This window comes from Populus trichocarpa, chromosome 18 (genome assembly GCF_000002775.5).
Source record: "Populus trichocarpa isolate Nisqually-1 chromosome 18, P.trichocarpa_v4.1, whole genome shotgun sequence".
NCBI classification, from domain to species: domain Eukaryota; kingdom Viridiplantae; phylum Streptophyta; class Magnoliopsida; order Malpighiales; family Salicaceae; genus Populus; species Populus trichocarpa.
The window spans coordinates 14,496,113-14,514,513 of record NC_037302.2 but is presented as its reverse complement, the minus strand read 5'-3'; the positions used below and the strand labels follow the sequence as shown (position 1 = coordinate 14,514,513).

The following is an 18,401-nucleotide window of genomic DNA, read 5'->3' as shown; positions in this document are numbered from 1 at the left end:
TGCGAGTGCACAAGGTACCTTTCTTTATATTATTTTTTTTTGCTTCTTGCGAATGCTGAGTAATTTGGAATAACAGCTATGATTTGATATACTTTTTAGCTGTCGACATATATATATATATATATATATATATATATATATATATATATATATATATATATATATATATATGCATTGCGTTTAGCATGTTAATAGAAGAAGGTTACTCTATGGTAGGCGAGCATGCAGCAATTTTAAAGTTTACTTGGGGCTATCATATAATAGATTTTGTGATATTCTTTTGGCTTATTAGTTGAATGCTAATTATTATATATGTGATTAATCTGTTTACTCTGATGTGATGGGTGCTGCACAGGTGTTTAATTACGTAGTATGGTTTGAAATATGTTAAAAAGTTTATTTGATATTGTGTAGTTTTTGTGGTTATGATTTTAAAAAGTTTATTTAAGGATTAAAAATTAATTATAGTGATAATTAACTAAATACTTCTATTTTATTAAATATGTGGTGGGGACAAAATGTAAATTGCTCGTACTGTTGTGTGAACAGTAGGGAATCTGGGAGTGCATTTCTGCTCCCAAGACTTTTGTTGTTCCCCTGTTCATTCAAAGCTTTTTGTGGAGAGAATTTTTGTCTCTTCATTGAGTATATAGTAATTCTTAGGAATTCAAATTTTTAGATGGTAATATTTTTTCTTTTGTGTTTAGAGTTCGTCATATCATGGATGGCCTAATCTCAACCCAAGTTCAACATGAACTGACTGAAACTTGTTTTCAGGAACCACAGTATCATATCCACCCCCCATTGGTGATTTTGGAATTAGCCAGGAGCAACTTTCTGAAATCACGAGGGATCACAATCATAATGCCTTGGTGGAAATCGGTGGGGTAAGTCTACCTCAAGTATTTCTCTTTGATTTATATATCATTTTACTATTGGTATCTTACTTTTCATGTTTATATCATATCAGGTAAAAGGGGTTGCAGATGCATTAAAAACAAATTTAGAGAAGGGAATTCATGGAGACCATGCTGATTTACTGAAACGGAAGAGTGCATTTGGATCAAATACATATCCTCAGAAAAAAGGGAAGAGTTTATGGGTAACTTACTTTGCGTCCTAGAGAGTGTTTTTGTGGTTAATTTTTTTTAAAGGGCTTTTTAAATTATTTTTTGTCTTTAAAAAAATTAAATTAATGTATTTTAGGGTTTTTTTATGGTTTTATGTGTTGATATAAAAAATAAAAAAAAATCATAAAAATTTATTTTGATACATTTTCAATTGAAAATACACCTGCATTGAATTACTAAATATATACTTATACTCGTTTTCTTGTTCTTGATTTTTTTTTCTCCTATAAGAAAAAGGAGAATACTGTGATCCATATTTTTTGTGCTATAACTCCAGATTTTTCTTGGGGAAGCTTGTCAAGATCTTACTTTGATCATGTTGATGATAGCTGCGGTGGTTTCTATTGGGCTGGGCATGAAGACAGATGTGAGTTTGGACAATAAATGTAGCAAAATTATTTGACTGCATGATCCCGTAGAAATTGTTTCAATCTTTTTAAAGGACCAATAAATTGGTTTCTGTAACTAATTTTGTAAGCACACAAAAGAAAACAGAGTAGGTTATATTTTTATTTATTGCATCGCACCCATCCTGTTTGCTGTTGGTAAAAGAAACTGACGGTTGACTTTTTCTAAAAAAACATATCATGCATGAGCGAGGTGCACAGAGGTATAAACAAATGCCCTGACATTTAAATATGTAAGCACACAAAAGAAAACAGAGTAGATGAATGCTGTCAGGTTCATATATATAAATACATGGATCACTCTGTCTCATATTAATGTTTTCTCGTCCTGCTTCTGATCTATGAATTGTTCTTTACACCCCACCGTGTAGGGTATTAAGAAAGGATGGTATGATGGAGCCAGCATTGCTTTTGCAGTTATTGTTGGCGTTGTTGTGACAGGTATGGATGAACAGCAAAAATCCAATAAGGTTTCCTAGCTAGACTACAACTTTTTTAAATTGCCCCCTGAAAATTCTGATTTGCATGCAATTTAAGACCTCTGCCTGTCTCAGTTATGGGAGCTAACAACCTATGGTGGTTATTGAAAAAAATAAAAATAAAAATTCAGACTTTAGGGTGATATTGTAAAATTTTGGAGAGTAATCTAAAACCTTCAACATGTAATCTCTATCATTGCATAGCAAGAAGTTAAAAATTACTTAGCTCCTAACCTTAACTTAAGTGAATCATAAACTAGTGTTTGTGGTCATGTAAGATATTTTGACAATCATGAGGTTATATTCATTTTGTTGAGAGTACAAACTTTCTTACAAGGACAACTTGGCTTGATGGTGGTGATATACATCTTGGATTACTTTGTATCTCTTTGCTGTGGTTACAGCTAGTGAGTGTGTTGCATTCTTCTAATTTATTTTTCCAAGCATCCACAACAATCAGTAGTATGTACCACATGCCATTCCTCTACTGGATGTATTACACTGACACACCCCCTCCCTTTTCTTCAGCCATAAATGATTACAGACAATATCTTCAATTCAGAATTTTAATCGACGAGAAGAGAAATATTCATGTAGAGGTGCGCCGCTAAATAGTTTTCGACTATAGACACTTTTTCTCTACTGTCTTTTAATTTTAAAGGCATGTGCGTAGGTTATCAGAGATGGCAGAAGACCTAAAGTGTCAATATTCGATGTTGTTGTTGGTGATGTTGTACCCCTTAAAATTGGTGATCAGGTAATTGGATTTTCCCTTCCATTTTGTTTCCATTTTCTCACATGAAACTTACGGACATCCATAACATATCTCCAGATACCTGCTGATGGAATTTTGATACCTGGCTGCTCCCTTGATATTGATGAATCTAGCATGACCGGAGAAAGCAAGATTGTAAGCCTTGACCTATTTGTCTGCATGCCGATGTTACCAATATATTCTTTGTGTTCAAGCAACTGCTTTCGCAGGTTCATAAAAATTCTAGGGAGCCATTTTTAATGTCTGGATGCAAAGTTGTGGATGGTAGCGGCACTATGCTTGTAAGATATATACCAGTGTTCTTATTTTGCTTCTATCTCTGCACCAAGAATAATCTTTTATCGGTTTCCTTGAAAGACACATCCCATTATTTCATCGAAAGCAACTAAGAAAATAATTGTTAGGTTCTCAACATTGTCTCTGGTCTGTAATTAAGAGAGTAGAAGAGGGAGAAGAAGAACTTGTAGTATATGCCGCGATTTATATCTTTATTTTTGTGCCTCCGATACATTCCTTTCTAGTAATGAAAATAAAAAGAATAGATCGCAAGATGTATGTAGAGTGTAGGTGAGGTTTTTGAAGAAAAAATTGATCCAAGAATGGATTCAGAGAAGAGATAAGAGGAATAAGAATGTTTATTTAGTTTTCCCCGTTTTCTCTTACCTTTTCCATGTATATTGATTTCATGATCAAGTTATCGGTACCTTGTTTCTAAGACGTCCCAATTTTTAGTGCTCCTAAGTTATCAAGGGCCATGCTTTCACTTGTTGAGGTCCAGCGCAGCTTTTCTGCCATGCAGTAGAGATCTTCAAAACCTAGTTCTTAAGTGAAACATATTTAAATACATCAAGGCCGCACTTAATGTTAAATATTGATGGCTCATTGGTCTATTACTTCTTTGCTAGCTAACATGTCATTTTCCTCCCAGGTATCAAGTGTTGGGGTTAATACTAAATGGGGGTTGCTCATGGCTAGTACTTCAGAAGACACTGGTGAAGAAACACCCTTGCAGGTTTGTTTCCTCAGGATTTGGTTTTAATTCCATTTTCTGTCATTAGCTTTATTTTTATATGTAATGAATGCTTATAGGTGTACTTAAATGGGGTTGCAACTTTCATTGGCTCCGTGGGACTTGCATTAGCTGCTGCTGTCTTAGTTGTCCTTTCAGTTAGGTAACTATTGCAATGTCTTTATTTCTGCTACTCTCTTTCCTTCTCATTTGTGTGCTGTCATTGTGAATGATCTCAACAGATTCTTTACTGGGCATACTAAAAATCTAGACGGAAGAGTTCAGTTTAGAGAGGGCAATACTAGTGCTGCTGATGCAATAAATGGAGCCACTAAAATTCTTGCTGTTTCAGTATGTTCTCTTTTGATCATACATTCTATCTAGACTTTATTTTTATACCTGTTGTCAGCTAACTTGGAACTGCTGTAGGTAGCCACCGCTGTAGTTGCAGTGCCTGAGGGGCTTCCTTTAGCTGTTACCCTAATGTGAGTTTCTCTTCTCAGAAAATTACTCAATATCTTTTGGCCAATTACCAGTCTGTCTTTCTTTTCAGCAGGTATCCATATTAATTGATCTCTTTCATTACCTGGTGTCTGGTGACTCTGCACTGGATATGAGGTTTCCTAGAAAATGTTTTTGGTTTTTGTGCTGATAAATCCTCAACTATCCTTTTACGTGGATGATGATGCCATTTCTACCTTCTCAATTGTTATTTCATTGCTGAAGTTTTATTCTTTTTTGTTTTTTTATGACAGTCTTTGCTTAGTGAAAAAAATGTTGGCAGAGAATGCCTAGGTTTCCTAGAAAATGTTTTTGGTTTTTGTTGCTGATAAATCCTCAACTATCCTTTTACCTGGACGATGATGCCATTTCTAACTTCTCAGTTGTTATTTCATTACTGAAGTTTTATTCATTTTTGTTTTTTTTACGACAGTCTTTCCTTCTTGGTGAAAAAATTGTTGGCAGAGAATGCCTTGGTATGTATTATTTATTCTTGATGATATTATTTATCTTGACACTCCATTCAGCTTAATAGAAGTTGAATTGCAGGTGCGCAGGCTTTCTGCCTGTGAAACTATGGGCTCCATGACAACTATTTGCACTGATAAGACTGGAACTTTGACCTCAAATTCGGTAAATCGTTATGCACCACCATGATAAATTTCAGATTGAATCTGCTCCTTACCATATCAATTAAGTTATCGTTAGTGTTTTGACTGCATCGATTACGTTGATGTTGGTATTTTTCTAAACAAATGTGAGGTTTGTGTCAGCTTAGTGTAAGCTGAAAGAAACCAGCTTGAATAAAGGTTTTTCTGTAGCTTTTCAATAAGTTAGGACAGGGAATGAAAATGACTAGGCCCTTGTTTTTCCTCTCATCCATTATATCACAAAAAATTCCTTTTATTCGCAGATGACTGTTATGGAAGTATATGTTGCTGGACAAAAAATTGATCCTCCAGACAGCAAGTCGCTGTTGTCTCCTATGTTGTCTTCTTTAGTCATCGAAGGCATTGCACGGAACACAACCGCCAGTGTTTTTATTCCCGAGGCAAGTTTTCAACTTTTTCTTTTTTTTCCTTTTCTTCCTACAGAAAAATGTAGCAATCCCATAATAAAGAATGATGATGTGACAATCCTGCTTGGCAGGGTGAAGGAGATCCAGTTATTTCCGGATCACCAACAGAAAAGGCCATTGTTGAGTGGGGATTCAAGGTTCCTTTTGTAACTTCATCTTGTTTTTCATAAGGTGAATTGTTAATTATTATGGTTTTTCCTTGTTTGCAGCTGGGGATGGATTTTGATGCCGTCCGATCTGAATCTTCAGTTATTAGTGTATTCCTATTCAACTCTGAGAAGAAAAAAGGCGGTGTGGCACTGCAACTGGTAATGTGATGACTTTGTTATAAAGCAACCATAGTAAAACGCAAATTACAAAGTTCGTTATGAAACTGTGGGGGGATATTGGTTGCTGGTTGGTGTTTCTCTATCCCTGTCTATGAGCCACATGCACATAGTAATTTCTATTCTCAAGAATGCCTGTCAAACGTCTCAAAGGCCAATTACCATTATTAAAGAAAACTTCCATAGCTGTGTCGATGTGGATCATATATTTATAGTGAACTTGACATAGTCGATATTGTGTTGATTGATGCATAGGGGTTCGAAAGGTGTATCTTAGTGATTCTGAAACTGTATTCAGTTGATATTCGTAACTTGTATATGATCAATATTTTAGCTTGTATATGGCAAATATTAATTGAATAATGGCCTTTGGGGTTCTTTCATTATGCCATTCTGGTAAAACAGGGAATTTTGCTAGCTGGTATGAAGTAATTTTCTCTCTTGGCAATGTGATTTAGCATTAACCAGAATGCTTCTGCACAAGTTCTGCTGGAGGAATAAAACTAGAGCAGCAGGATGTATTTTTGTGCAATTCAGAAACTCCAGATCACTTGGTTCATTATTACTCCACTCTGTGTGTGTTCTCACTAACCCAAAGAAAATTTGTTAAACTGATTAATAAAAAGGTTATGAATTTGTTTAGCTTGACTTGATAGCAAACAGGAATGTACATTCCATTTCTGTGGAATTCTTTACCCTTCTCGAGAATTATGTGAACTTCAATGATTAAACTATCAAAAGAACATGACGAGTTTTGTTCGAAATTCCTAAAAAGAATTGCTACATATCCATTTGTGGTGATTGGTGTTTGATTCTAAATTGTCTCATTTTACAGCCTGATTCTCAAGTGCATATACATTGGAAGGGGGCTGCTGAAATCATCTTAGCTTCATGTGTGGGTTACTGTGACGCAAATGGTAACCTAGTACAGATGGATAAAGACAAGGTTTGTTTTTCTTCCTCAGATGAACAGGTTATACCCCATGTTTTCATTTTTTATCTGAGATCGCTCTCATTAGGCATTTGTCTCGATTGCAGGAGTTACTTTTTAAGAATGTTATTGAAGATATGGCAGCCAATAGTTTGCGTTGTATTGCACTTGCTTATAAAACATATGACATGGACAAACTTCCGGTTGATGAACAGGAGCTAGCTCAATGGCCATTGCCTGAAGATGATCTTGTTTTGCTTGCTCTTATTGGCTTAAAGGTACATCATTCCAGGGAAATCCTGTAAAGCATTGTCAAGACTATCTTGTTTTCTTATTCATGTGTTATAAAACCCTCCTTGATAATTCTGTATTTTGACTACTTTTTGTTAACTCCTTCTGTTTTTCATGTTTCGTATCATTCTTTAATTTTGTTTGATTTCCGTATTAGGATATTTTTTCCTGCTAACTTGTATAGGTGATGTGTGCAGAATCCATGTCACCCAGGTGTCGGAGATGCAGTTCGCACATGCCAAAATGCTGGTATCAAGGTATTCTTATTTTGTCAAACTTTAGACATTAGAAACCTGAATCCGTGCTTGATAATTATCAAATCATTTTTTTCCTGTAGCTTTGAAATTCCTTTTCTCTTATTTTTGTGTTTACATAGATTATTATGCATTCTGAATACTATTCTCTAGTTGATGAAGTTATGATTGAGTTACAATTCGATGAAGTCTAGTGTTACAATTTTATTTTTGTATCGAGTTGATGCCGTTCCACAAATAGGAGTGTTGAATCTTAGACCCTTCTTCATTAATACATGCTTATTTGATTATGCCAGGCATTGAAATAATAACAAGGAACTTTTGTACATAGGTTCGCATGGTAACTGGTGACAATCCTCAAACTGCTAAAGCAATTGCTTTGGAATGTGGGATACTGAGTTCAGAAGAAGATGCTGTGGAGCCTAATGTTATTGAAGGAAGAGTGTTTCGTGAATATTCAGATTCAGAAAGAGAAGACATCGCAGAGAAGATCTCAGTAAGAATTAATTGTCTCCATTTGTTATTAGTTTTTTCTGTTTTTGTATATTTGCAAATTGTCTAATACTTAAAAGAGCCAAATTTCTTAGAAACATGTGCTATTCAAAATCTTTTAGGTGATGGGGAGGTCTTCTCCGAATGACAAGCTTTTGCTTGTGCAAGCATTGATAAGGAGGGGACATGTTGTTGCTGTAACTGGAGATGGAACAAATGATGCTCCTGCATTACATGAGGTTTGACTGTCTTATCTAACTCTGTTCTACACATTCCTAATTCGTGTCAAGGTTTATTTCGAGGAATTTCGTTGGAACTCAAGAATTCCATGGGTAAAAAGTTACATGTGTTTGATAATGTAATGCATGATGTTTTTTAAAAGTGTTTTTTAATTAAAAATTTATCAAAATAATATTTTTTCAGGTTTTTTTCACTATTAACAGAGCATAATAAAACGATCAAAAAACATTAAAAAAAAATATTAATTTAATGTTTTTTCAAATAAAAAAAAAAAAAACTTTCCAAAGTAAGTCAAACCTCAAAAACAAACACTCATGTCTACTGCACGATGAACTTCATCTAACCAGTTTCATATCCTTAAAATGCACATATATTTATCATGATCTGGAGTTACTTTAGTTTGGGAAGTGAAGCTCACTAATTGTTCTTGGGAGTCCTGCTGCATTCAGATATTGTTCAGTTGGTGTCAAGCGCTTGTAGACTTGGTTGTTCTTTAACAAAACACACCCAATTTTGACCCATTGAATTGGTTTGGTTCAAAATTTGGTTTCAGCCAAATAAGGCATTGAACCTAGTTTTGCTGCATTTCTAAATCACCTACTTCAATAGTATCACACGAGATTCTTGTATTGTTTTGATATTGTTTAATTGCCTCCATTTCTTCCTCATGACTTACAGGCAGATATTGGTCTTTCAATGGGTAGTCAAGGTACACAAGTTACCAAAGAGGCCTCAGATATTGTTCTCTTGGATGACAACTTCTCTTCAATCCCAAAGGTTAGCTCTATTCATCAATGTTAGTTTGACTCATTGAAGTACTTTGTCCCAATCCTAATCTTCTAATTACCATCTTGACTTGGCACATTAAATCTAATCTCACCCTTGGTTTTGGTAATCTACTTCTACCATCATTTATAGCAACAGCATAGAGTCTGTTAGAGTTGCACCCTTTAGGATCTTATTTTGTGACAAAGTTTACCTCTGTGTAACATGATATGATATTCATTTTTATTTGTGGAACTTTTATAGTTTTAAAATGTCTGTTAAATGCAGGTTGTCCTATGGGGAAGATCGATATATGTGAATATTAAAAAATTTAAGCAGTTTCAGCTTACAATTATTGTTGCATCTGTCATTATAAACGCAGTGGGTGCAGCTTCTGGTGGTGTCCAGTTAAACACAGTGCAGGTATATTCCCCAGTCTCTTCTCTTACACACCACAAAGATAACTGTTGTCATCCATTACATTCATGTTAATGGCTCTCTTTAATATCTTAATACAGCTTCTCTGGGTTAATCTTGTCATGGATACTCTTGGAGCATGGGCATTAGTTACTGAGCCACCCACAGATAACCTGATGCGTATGCCCCCAGTAGGTCGCAGGTAAGCGATGTTGTGACAGTCAATCCCTTGGTGGTAGTCTTTTTAACATATCGAATAACTTGAGAATTAAACTTGAGCAGTTTCCATACTAATGGATCAATCAATCATGTTCTTATCTGGGAAGAATTAAAATTGAAACCTGATGCAGTAACCACATTTAAGAAAGTCATGAGTCCTGGTTTTTGAGCAACTAGAGCATGATTTTGGTCTTCCTCTCAAGAAGATTGGATTCAGTTAAAAACATTTTTATCCTGAGATTAGGCATGATTATTGTGGTTAGTCCAGAAAGTGTACCTCTGTGTTCCATTTAGATTTGGAGAGATATTTAGCTCAATTTTATTTGGTTTACAAGACCCGGCTGAAGGTTCTCATGCATTGCAAGTTTAACCTGCTTACATTAGCTGAAATTACAGGCATTCGCACGCTCTAAGTTGCTAACTGTTATATTATTAGATAACTTATGTGGGTATTATAGCATCTTCCAGAAAACTTGTGGTGTTTTTGGTTGAGATAGGATCTGTAAAGTTGTGGTTCCTCTGTGGGAGGAAAATGAATCTAGCTCGGCTAGGCAGGTTGACCTAAAAAACCCGGGATCCGAAGCTTGACTTGGACCAGGTTGCTAGTTGTTGTTCTCTACTATCAAACTATTTCAATTACAGAGATTTGCTCTTACCTTTTTGACAGTTCATCCCTGATAGAATATTCCCCCTTTTTTTCATTTTGTTCTAATATTTTTCCTCCGGAGAACCTATAGCAATTAGCAGCAGATATCTTGTGGATGAATGTTAATTTAATTACGGAGATGTGATCTTACTTTTTTGACAGTTTATCCCTGATAAAACATTCCCTTAATTTTCCTGCTGCGTTTGTTTTTCCCCAGAGAACCTCTAATAACAAACATCTTGTGGAGGAACCTGCTGTTTCAGGTAAATGTTCTTTGTCAATGGTTTTATTCTGTGTCTTTTCACTGTAAAAACATGATGGGTCTATTTCCACAGTCAATGCAGTATGCAGCACTAACAGAAAAAAGAAAAATAATTTATGGAGAAGTTTCCTTATCTTCTCCAGTCCTCTATTCTCTGCCCTCTGGTTTGAACCCATAAATTCTTCATCTAAAACCCATTTGAATTCATTATCACAAAAAATTGAATTTATTAAAATTTAACTTGTGGTTTTGCATAAGAAAAATTACTTTAGATATAAACTTGCATATAAATAGTTGCTTTCTTTACTGCCTGAGCAGCCCCCAAAAACACTAATGTCCAATATCCAATTTGGAGAATAGGGCCTTGAGAGGAAAGAGGATTTGAGAAAGAAAGAAAGGGATTCTTGTTGCAATCAAGGGAACTATTAGGTGTCTCGCATGTCACATCAGAACATAGATTCAATAGCACTCGTTATTGTTCCGAGGCCTCATTATGGTAATTAGATAAAGAGGAACAAGAAGTTGATGCCTGTACTAAGGCAGGTTCATGCTGCAGTTTTCAAGTGTTCCTAAGCCCTGTGTTTTTTCTAGCCAAGACTTGACAGTAGTTCGAGTCATGTGGTTTATGATCACAACCAAACGAAAAGATGAAGATGGATGTTGAATAATATGATGACAGGTATTGGTCACCTGCTGTGGACAAGTTCAAATGGGATTTGTTTGCCCATTGAGCCATGGAAATAGATTTTGATAGCATAGAACTAGACTCACCCAAATTTTCACTGCCAATAAATCTTTGTTTTTAGGGTCATCAATTGCAGAGCATGTAATAACAGTAACCGTCACTTGTGATTTGTAAAATTTCAGGTAGCATATCAAGTGACTGTGTTGCTTGTTCTTAATTTTCGAGGAAAGAGTTTACTAGGTTTGGAACATGAAATCCCTCAGCATGCAAACAAAGTGAAGAATACCTTGATATTCAATGCATTCGTGCTCTGTCAAGTAAGTTTAACTCCTCTAACACTGTTCTCATCTCATTTTGGTCGATATGAACCGGTCATCAACCGTTCATGCATGACAAAGCATGATAATTACCTAATTTGTTTGGATTGCAGATCTTCAATGAGGTCAATTCCCGGAAGCCTGATGAACTAAATATTTTCAAAGGAATTTTAAAGAGCCATCTGTTCATTGGTATAAATGCAGTGACACTCCTACTTCAGGTGGGGTTTTCTTTCCTTCTTCACTTTGAAATATTTGAACTCTCCTCAAACATTTTTTTTCTTTTGTTCCTGCTGTTTCATAGGTCATCATCATCGAGTTCGGTGGGAAGTTTACTTCCACAGTCAGGCTTAACTGGAAAATGTGGCTGATTTCAGTAGCTATCGCATTTATGAGGTCAGTGAACTGCAGTCATTAAATGATAAGTTTAGTTCATGGCACTCAAATCAAAACATTAGAATTATCCAGTTCAGTTTGACCTAAAATCCATGCCAGTTTTGAGTAATTTAGCCTAAATGATATCCATGAGCATCATTCATAATTATAGCAAACATTAATTTGTTAGCGATTATTCTTCATTTCTCCAAAAGTTCTATAGTTATTGGTGACAAACTTGGATGTGTTCTTATAACATCAACTAGCATACCTAAATGGTTGTTTCTTTTCCCTCTTTCCAACCAGCTGGCCTCTTGCCTTCATCGGGAAATTCATACCTGTCCCTAAATCTCCCCTGCATAAGTTCTTTACAAGGAGGTTCCATCGAGGTCGACGTGCTCATGGTACGAATCTTATGTTATTTGTCCATGTCTCTTCTAACTGTGGCATTATTGTTTATTTGCTTTGATTTACAATTTTTTTATTAATTTTTGCTTGACGTTTATCAGGTTAATCAATGAAGGTCATGAGGATTTGCAGCGCTAACGTATGCCATCTAATACAAGATTTGTTGGATTTCTGTCAGCATTTTTTCTCCATTTTGGTTTATAGGATGACACATTACAAGGTTACGGCCCTTACGGGCATACTCTTCCTGAAGGAAAATTTCAAGCAGCAACACTTTTCTCACGCAGCTTTATAACCAGGATGAAGTGGAGAGAAATTAATCATAAGAACTAAAAATTTTAATTTAGGAAATTAATGTTTGTTTTAAGTGTAAGAAATTAAAACTTTGCTGAAGTATTTACTTTCATTTTTCAATTATGGTACAAAACCACATGAACTTGAAACAAAATCACAATTATTTTCTTAAATGAGAAATATAATTGTTGAATAAAATTACTTAGATTATAATCAGAGTTTAGAAATGTGCATCTCTTTTCTAACTGCAAGTTTAAATTTTTCTTTTACTGGGCTTCCTGGATCCGTCGTTGTTCTTGATTTGAATCAAGGTGTCTATTTGAAGTTGTGTAAAAGTTCTATATACATGCGCACGCATATGGAGAGAGAAGGAGGTGGAGGACAGAGTGGTGATGGGTTTGAGCAGAGCAGAGTGTCGTAGTTGCAATGCTTTCGTAGTCGTAGTTGTCACACTAGACCTGAAATCTGATATAGAAAAGAATTCGGATTTCTGGGAAAAGGGTCAATCCGTGAATAATCATCAATCCAGTTGAATATTTTTTACCTGAGTTTGGTCAATTCACGAGTTAATCTGCTAGTTTGGCTGAGTTATTGTAATTTTTTTTTAGTTTAAATTGAAATTCAACATTGGTTGTTTTATTCCATCGAAAATGATGAAATAGTTCAACCCTTGTTGTTTTATCTTTCTTTTTATTTTTTTTTAAATTAGAAAATAAAGGTATTTTCAAAATAGCTTGCGTGTTAATTAAAAATTTCCCTCCTCAAATAATCTTCAGAATACACTATTTAAAAGCATATCTTTAAATTAGCTGAACGTTTTATCTTAAAAATGCATTTTAGCAATTAAAAGTTCGATTAAATTATCATAAAATTACCTAAATTATGTCCTGAGATTTTATTTAAAAGAAAAACTCATGCAGAAGTTAGATTTATTGAATAAAATAATGTTTTAATGACAACAATAAATAGAGAGTTTTGTTTTTTATTAGATTCTTAATGCAATTGTGAATATAATGGTTATTTTTAATAGCAACTCTTGAAGTTAATACAATGGTTATTTCTCTATTTTTTTCATAATAAAAAATGCTGGATTATTATCGGTACTAAATTAATTATTTAATTCATGAACTATGAGCTTAGAGAAAAATTATTAGTGTTATACTAGAAGAAAATTATTTGTATTCTTTTCTTCTTCTTATTATTATAAGAGAGATCGCTTGAACAGGAACATTTTCTTCTTCGCTCCATTACAATTAGGGTGTGCACAAGTCAGGCTTGACCCAAACTTGCTTTCCTGTGGGCTAGTTGGGCTCTCTTTAGCCAATGGGCTTGACCATAATGCTCCTTCATATATTTGCTTGGGCAGAAGTCACATTTGTATAAATAGCTGCCTGGCTCTTGGGCTTAAGCACTTTCAGAATTGGTCCAAAGGTTTAAATTTGTTTGAATATATATATATATATATATATATATATATATATATATATATATATATATATATATATATATCTTAAAATAATTTTAAAGTAAATTTCTATATTTTCAAATTAAAAAGAAAATGAAAATATATTTTTTCTAACACCAATAAAGAATATAGTTTCAATTCATGAAGCTGGCCTGAAAATGATCAAATTGGAGCAAAACAATTCACGAGATATAAGAAAAAATGTTTAATTATCATTCCCATTCTCAATTGTAGATGTCGAGTTAGGCAATGCAGGGAGGCCACGAGAGGCCCTCCATGTTGAAGCAAACACACAAGAAGAGGCTTCGGGTGTTTCATCCTGTAGTTGAACCGGAGTTTTGAAAAAAATTGAATATAATTTTTCTGTTTTTAATTAATTTTTTTATGGTATTATTCAATTATTTTAATATATTAATATTAAAAATAAAAAATATTATTTTAATACATTTCAAAATAAAACTTTAAATAAAAATTTTAAATCAAAAAGGCATTCTCTTGAATCTCACCATTCACGTTTGCACAAGTTCAGATTACATGTTTCACCATATCCATTGCGGCTTTGTGTTACACGACTGAATTGCTTTTGACGCTCACCGTACAGATTTGCATAAAATTCAAATTAATTACACGTTTCTTGATATCCGTGAGACATTTATTGGTCATTGGTTGACAGTGACCATTTTTTTTTTTAATTACAGTGAAAGAAAATCTTTTAGAAAAAACCAATAATAATTAAGATGTGACTCATTAAAATAATTAAAAATGAGATTTAATAATTTTCTTGTGATTTGTTCCTCTTTAGATGTCCATCTGGGACAGTGTGTCATCTAAAATTTTTAAAATTTTTGTATATATACCATACCATATAAAGGATGAAGTAAGATAGTATTCCACCAAGATGAAACCCATAAAAAATCGCCCAATGAAAGTTCACAGAAGTCACTGCAAACCCTAAAATAATTCAGAAGTTTTGATAGTGATGACGAGTTTTTCATTGTTTAATTTCTAGGTCGGGCAAAAAACATGCAATTTCAGTCTTCAGCTCTGACTGGATTGAACATGAACAGCGAAACGTAATTGAAATCTCCAGTATTAATTAAACTATGTCTCGGGGGACCAAATGTTCATACACTTTCTCGAGCATATATCTTGTTAGCTAATCCAGGCACTAAGCTGGTCTTCAAACCCTAGGACACTGGGGAAGTATCCTTTTTTCCATATCATATGATTGGATATTAATTCAAAACCAAATTAAATTTCCAAGATGTTGCTGTACGTACGGTTGAATACTTGATGAATTTCTTGAAGTTTGCTAAGATAAATTCCAAGCATGAGCTCAGATAGCCATCGTCAGAGGACTTAAATCACATGGTGTACGTAGTTTATGTTGAAGAATTGGATTTTTTCTTCAAAGTCTTTCTTTTCGATTCTAGGTAAACCATGAATTAATTAACTAAAATCCCATCTTTTCCATTGATTTTACGAATTTAAGTTGTTTAACAATATCTTCAAACAATAACAAAACCTGGCCACACTTATTATCATAATTAAGATCATGCTTGCCTCTCGGATGCAATGAATAGGGTTCATAGAAATTATAATTATTCAAACTCTAATATTACAATACTAGAGAAATAAATAGAAACAATTATGATATTTTCTGAAAAGCTCGTAATTCAATATTTTTATTTTAAAAGACGGGCCTATAAAATATCGTAAATCTAATTCAAACGCAACTCAATTACTGGATAGAAATATTTTTTTTCAAACTAGACATTGATCAAAGTTCAAATTTTTTCAAAAACTTTACGTCATTTATCTATGGGCTGTAAAGATGTCAGGAATATATATTTCGAATCATTTTCGATGTAGGGTCACTGTACATTTTCTGTGTTATTTACCTAGCGTACGTCCTGGAAATTAAAGCGTGCCTGGCTTGCATGTGTTTTCTGCCCTATTTTTATACTTATAGTACTATTCTGGGTTTCCCACTGGCTTACACAGAAAGAGCCCAATTTTCCACGTACCGACATAAGCAGCTGCTACGTATAGATGGATAGTGTTTGAATTGTATTTTTTAAAAATTTAAAATTAATATTTTTAAATCGTTTTTACGATATTAAAAATAATTTTATAAAAATAAAAAATATTATTTTAATAAATTTCCAAAAAAAAAAACCTATTTAAACTACAAATCCCTATCACATTTCCGAATATTTTCCATAGGCCCCTTCGAGGAAGTTGCTGTGCTAACCCCACTTGCCAAGTAGCTCTCGTAATAATATATAAAGAGAGGATATACACTGGATTCGAACAGGATAGACGAGAAAGAAAGCTAGTTGGGGGGACATCAGCCTTGCATATGCTTGTCGTTTCGGCATAAACAGGTACGTGCATTTATGTTATATCTTTCCCCTATTAAAAGGGTAGTCGTAATTTTCATGTTATAATTTCCACCCTTCACTAACGAGGTATATTTCTCTTTGCTTGTCGTTCGGTGTCGAATGTCGATGGTAGAAAGTGTCAATTTTGCTTGCTAATTGTAGAGCAATGGAGTCATTAGTAGCGTTAGTTTAATGTCACCAAAGAAAAAGCAACGTATACTTGTTTTGATAATGAAGATTGCAAGAGGAGAAGTAGTCTAGGGTTTCATTTCCTATATTTGTTTGTGGTGGGTTCCCTTGAAATAGCGAGAGATTAATACTTTATGAAGGGGGCAAAATGAAGTTAATTTCATTTTTAGAGAAGCCAATTCCTGCATCTTTGAAAAATTACCAATTAGGGGTGATTTTGAAAACTTCTGAGACTTTAAGGGGCTATGGGCCTTCCTAACCTCGTTTAGATCCATCATTGTTCTGAAAAGACAGACAACTATGACTTCATTGCTCGGTAATTCTTCATTATCATATCACAGAGCATGTTTGTATTTATGTTTTAAGAGGGTTTTTAAAAAAAATTAATTTTTTTTGTTTTATATATAAATATTTTAATATAAAAAATATTAAAAAAACATATTATTTTAATATATTATTAAATTAAAAATACTTTAAAAAACAATAATACACCTTCCTTATCTCTATCACAATAGTTCAAGCTTGCAATCAAGAAATTGGAGGAAGAAAGGTGAGTGGAAGGACTTGCCTGTGACCACTTGCGGATATATCTTCCATCTTTGTCAGGTGGGGTAGAAGGAGATAGTGAATGTTATATATATATATTTCAAAAAATTAAAAATAATCATTACCATATAACAAACACTATCACAGTGTTTTCGCCTTCCCTGATAGGCAATGTCATAATCTTCCACAATTTATCAAGGCGATGTCTAACTAACTCCAAACGCGAAGGGTAGAGGGCACGTACCATGCCTTATTTTTTTTTTCCCTCTCTATGTCTATGCTAATGGTAGGATGGTAGATAGCAATTGATAATAACTATTTTAATAATTGTTCTGTTTTTATATTTTAAAAATAAATTTTTTAATAAAATAATTTTTTTTATTTTAAAAATAAAATAAAGATTGTTCAAGGGGACCTGGTGGTTCATATTTGATAGCTTCAACTTATAGAAAATACATGATGGGATTAATTTATTACCTTTGATCATGTACGTAGAACACAAATAGAACTCGGATTGGAAAAGAAAACTTCAAAAATGTCTTCTTAAACTATCCCCCCAAGGATAGATCACGGGATCGAGAAAGAAATGACGAGCCACCGTTTTCACCGAAGTCCCTTTTTTTTTTTTTTTTTTTTAATTATCTCTCGAGAGGGATGTCATGAGATGATAGTTTAGGGTTTTTTTTGAGGTTATGGTTGTATTTTACTTTTAATTTTTTTTTATTTTTAAATTATTTTAATGTGTTGATATTAAAAATAAATTTTAAAAATAAAAAATATCATTCAAATAAAAAACAACTTAAAAAACAATTTCCATCACATTTTCATAAACAATTAAATATAATGGAAAACTCAAACTTTACCAATCCCAACTCTGGAACAAATTATCGCCCAGCTATATTAATTCAGTAACAATATTTTTTATTTATTAAATTAATTGTAAAAAATCAACATATTGTTTCTATGTAATAAATATTAATTCTTCATCATTTTTTATTGTAAAGTTATTAAGCTTGTTCTAACACTCAGGTCATGGATGGAGTATGTTGATCTATTTAAACTAAAATGATATTATTTTTAAAAATTTTAAATTATAATAATGTTACTTTAATTTAAAAAAAAAAATTAAATCACTAATCAAATTTGAACTTGTTGATTTTCATTTAGTTTTATTTAAAATCCAACTAAAGATATGTTGATGTACCATGTTATTTTAAAAGCTTAAGCTCTGCTAGGTAAGATTTTAAGATATGATTTATATTATTTTATAATATATTTTTTTTAATTAAAGTTTTTTGAACTTGGAACTCGAACAAATTTAAATTATTTTATATTTAATTTTTATTAAATAAATAAGAATGATGAGATTTAAATTTATAACTATTTCATCATTAAAATTTTAATACTATACTAACAAATCAATTTAACCTAAAAATTTAAATTATTAAATAAAATTATAAAATATAATTTATATTATTTTTTAAAAAATATAATATGTTTCCACCATTTCGAAGTT

At 33.2% G+C, this 18,401-nt stretch overlaps 1 protein-coding gene across 1 annotated transcript; it reads left to right on the top strand.

Moving 5' to 3' along the window:
• Window positions 1–764: 764 nt before the first annotated feature.
• Window positions 765–12,519, top strand: LOC7484055 (calcium-transporting ATPase 8, plasma membrane-type; the record flags this gene model as incomplete). Its single annotated transcript, XM_024590786.2, has 31 exons — window positions 765–887; window positions 971–1,102; window positions 1,408–1,497; window positions 1,909–1,978; window positions 2,545–2,615; window positions 2,690–2,773; window positions 2,849–2,926; window positions 3,001–3,072; window positions 3,720–3,803; window positions 3,881–3,963; window positions 4,043–4,151; window positions 4,230–4,285; window positions 4,735–4,777; window positions 4,851–4,934; window positions 5,215–5,352; window positions 5,451–5,516; window positions 5,589–5,687; window positions 6,541–6,651; window positions 6,744–6,914; window positions 7,125–7,184; window positions 7,513–7,677; window positions 7,796–7,912; window positions 8,592–8,690; window positions 8,967–9,101; window positions 9,197–9,297; window positions 10,178–10,223; window positions 11,090–11,224; window positions 11,338–11,445; window positions 11,529–11,620; window positions 11,906–12,003; window positions 12,109–12,519. Coding segments are annotated over 31 exons (2,925 nt in total), but the record flags the coding sequence as incomplete, so codon positions are not given.
• Window positions 12,520–18,401: the final 5,882 nt, after the last annotated feature.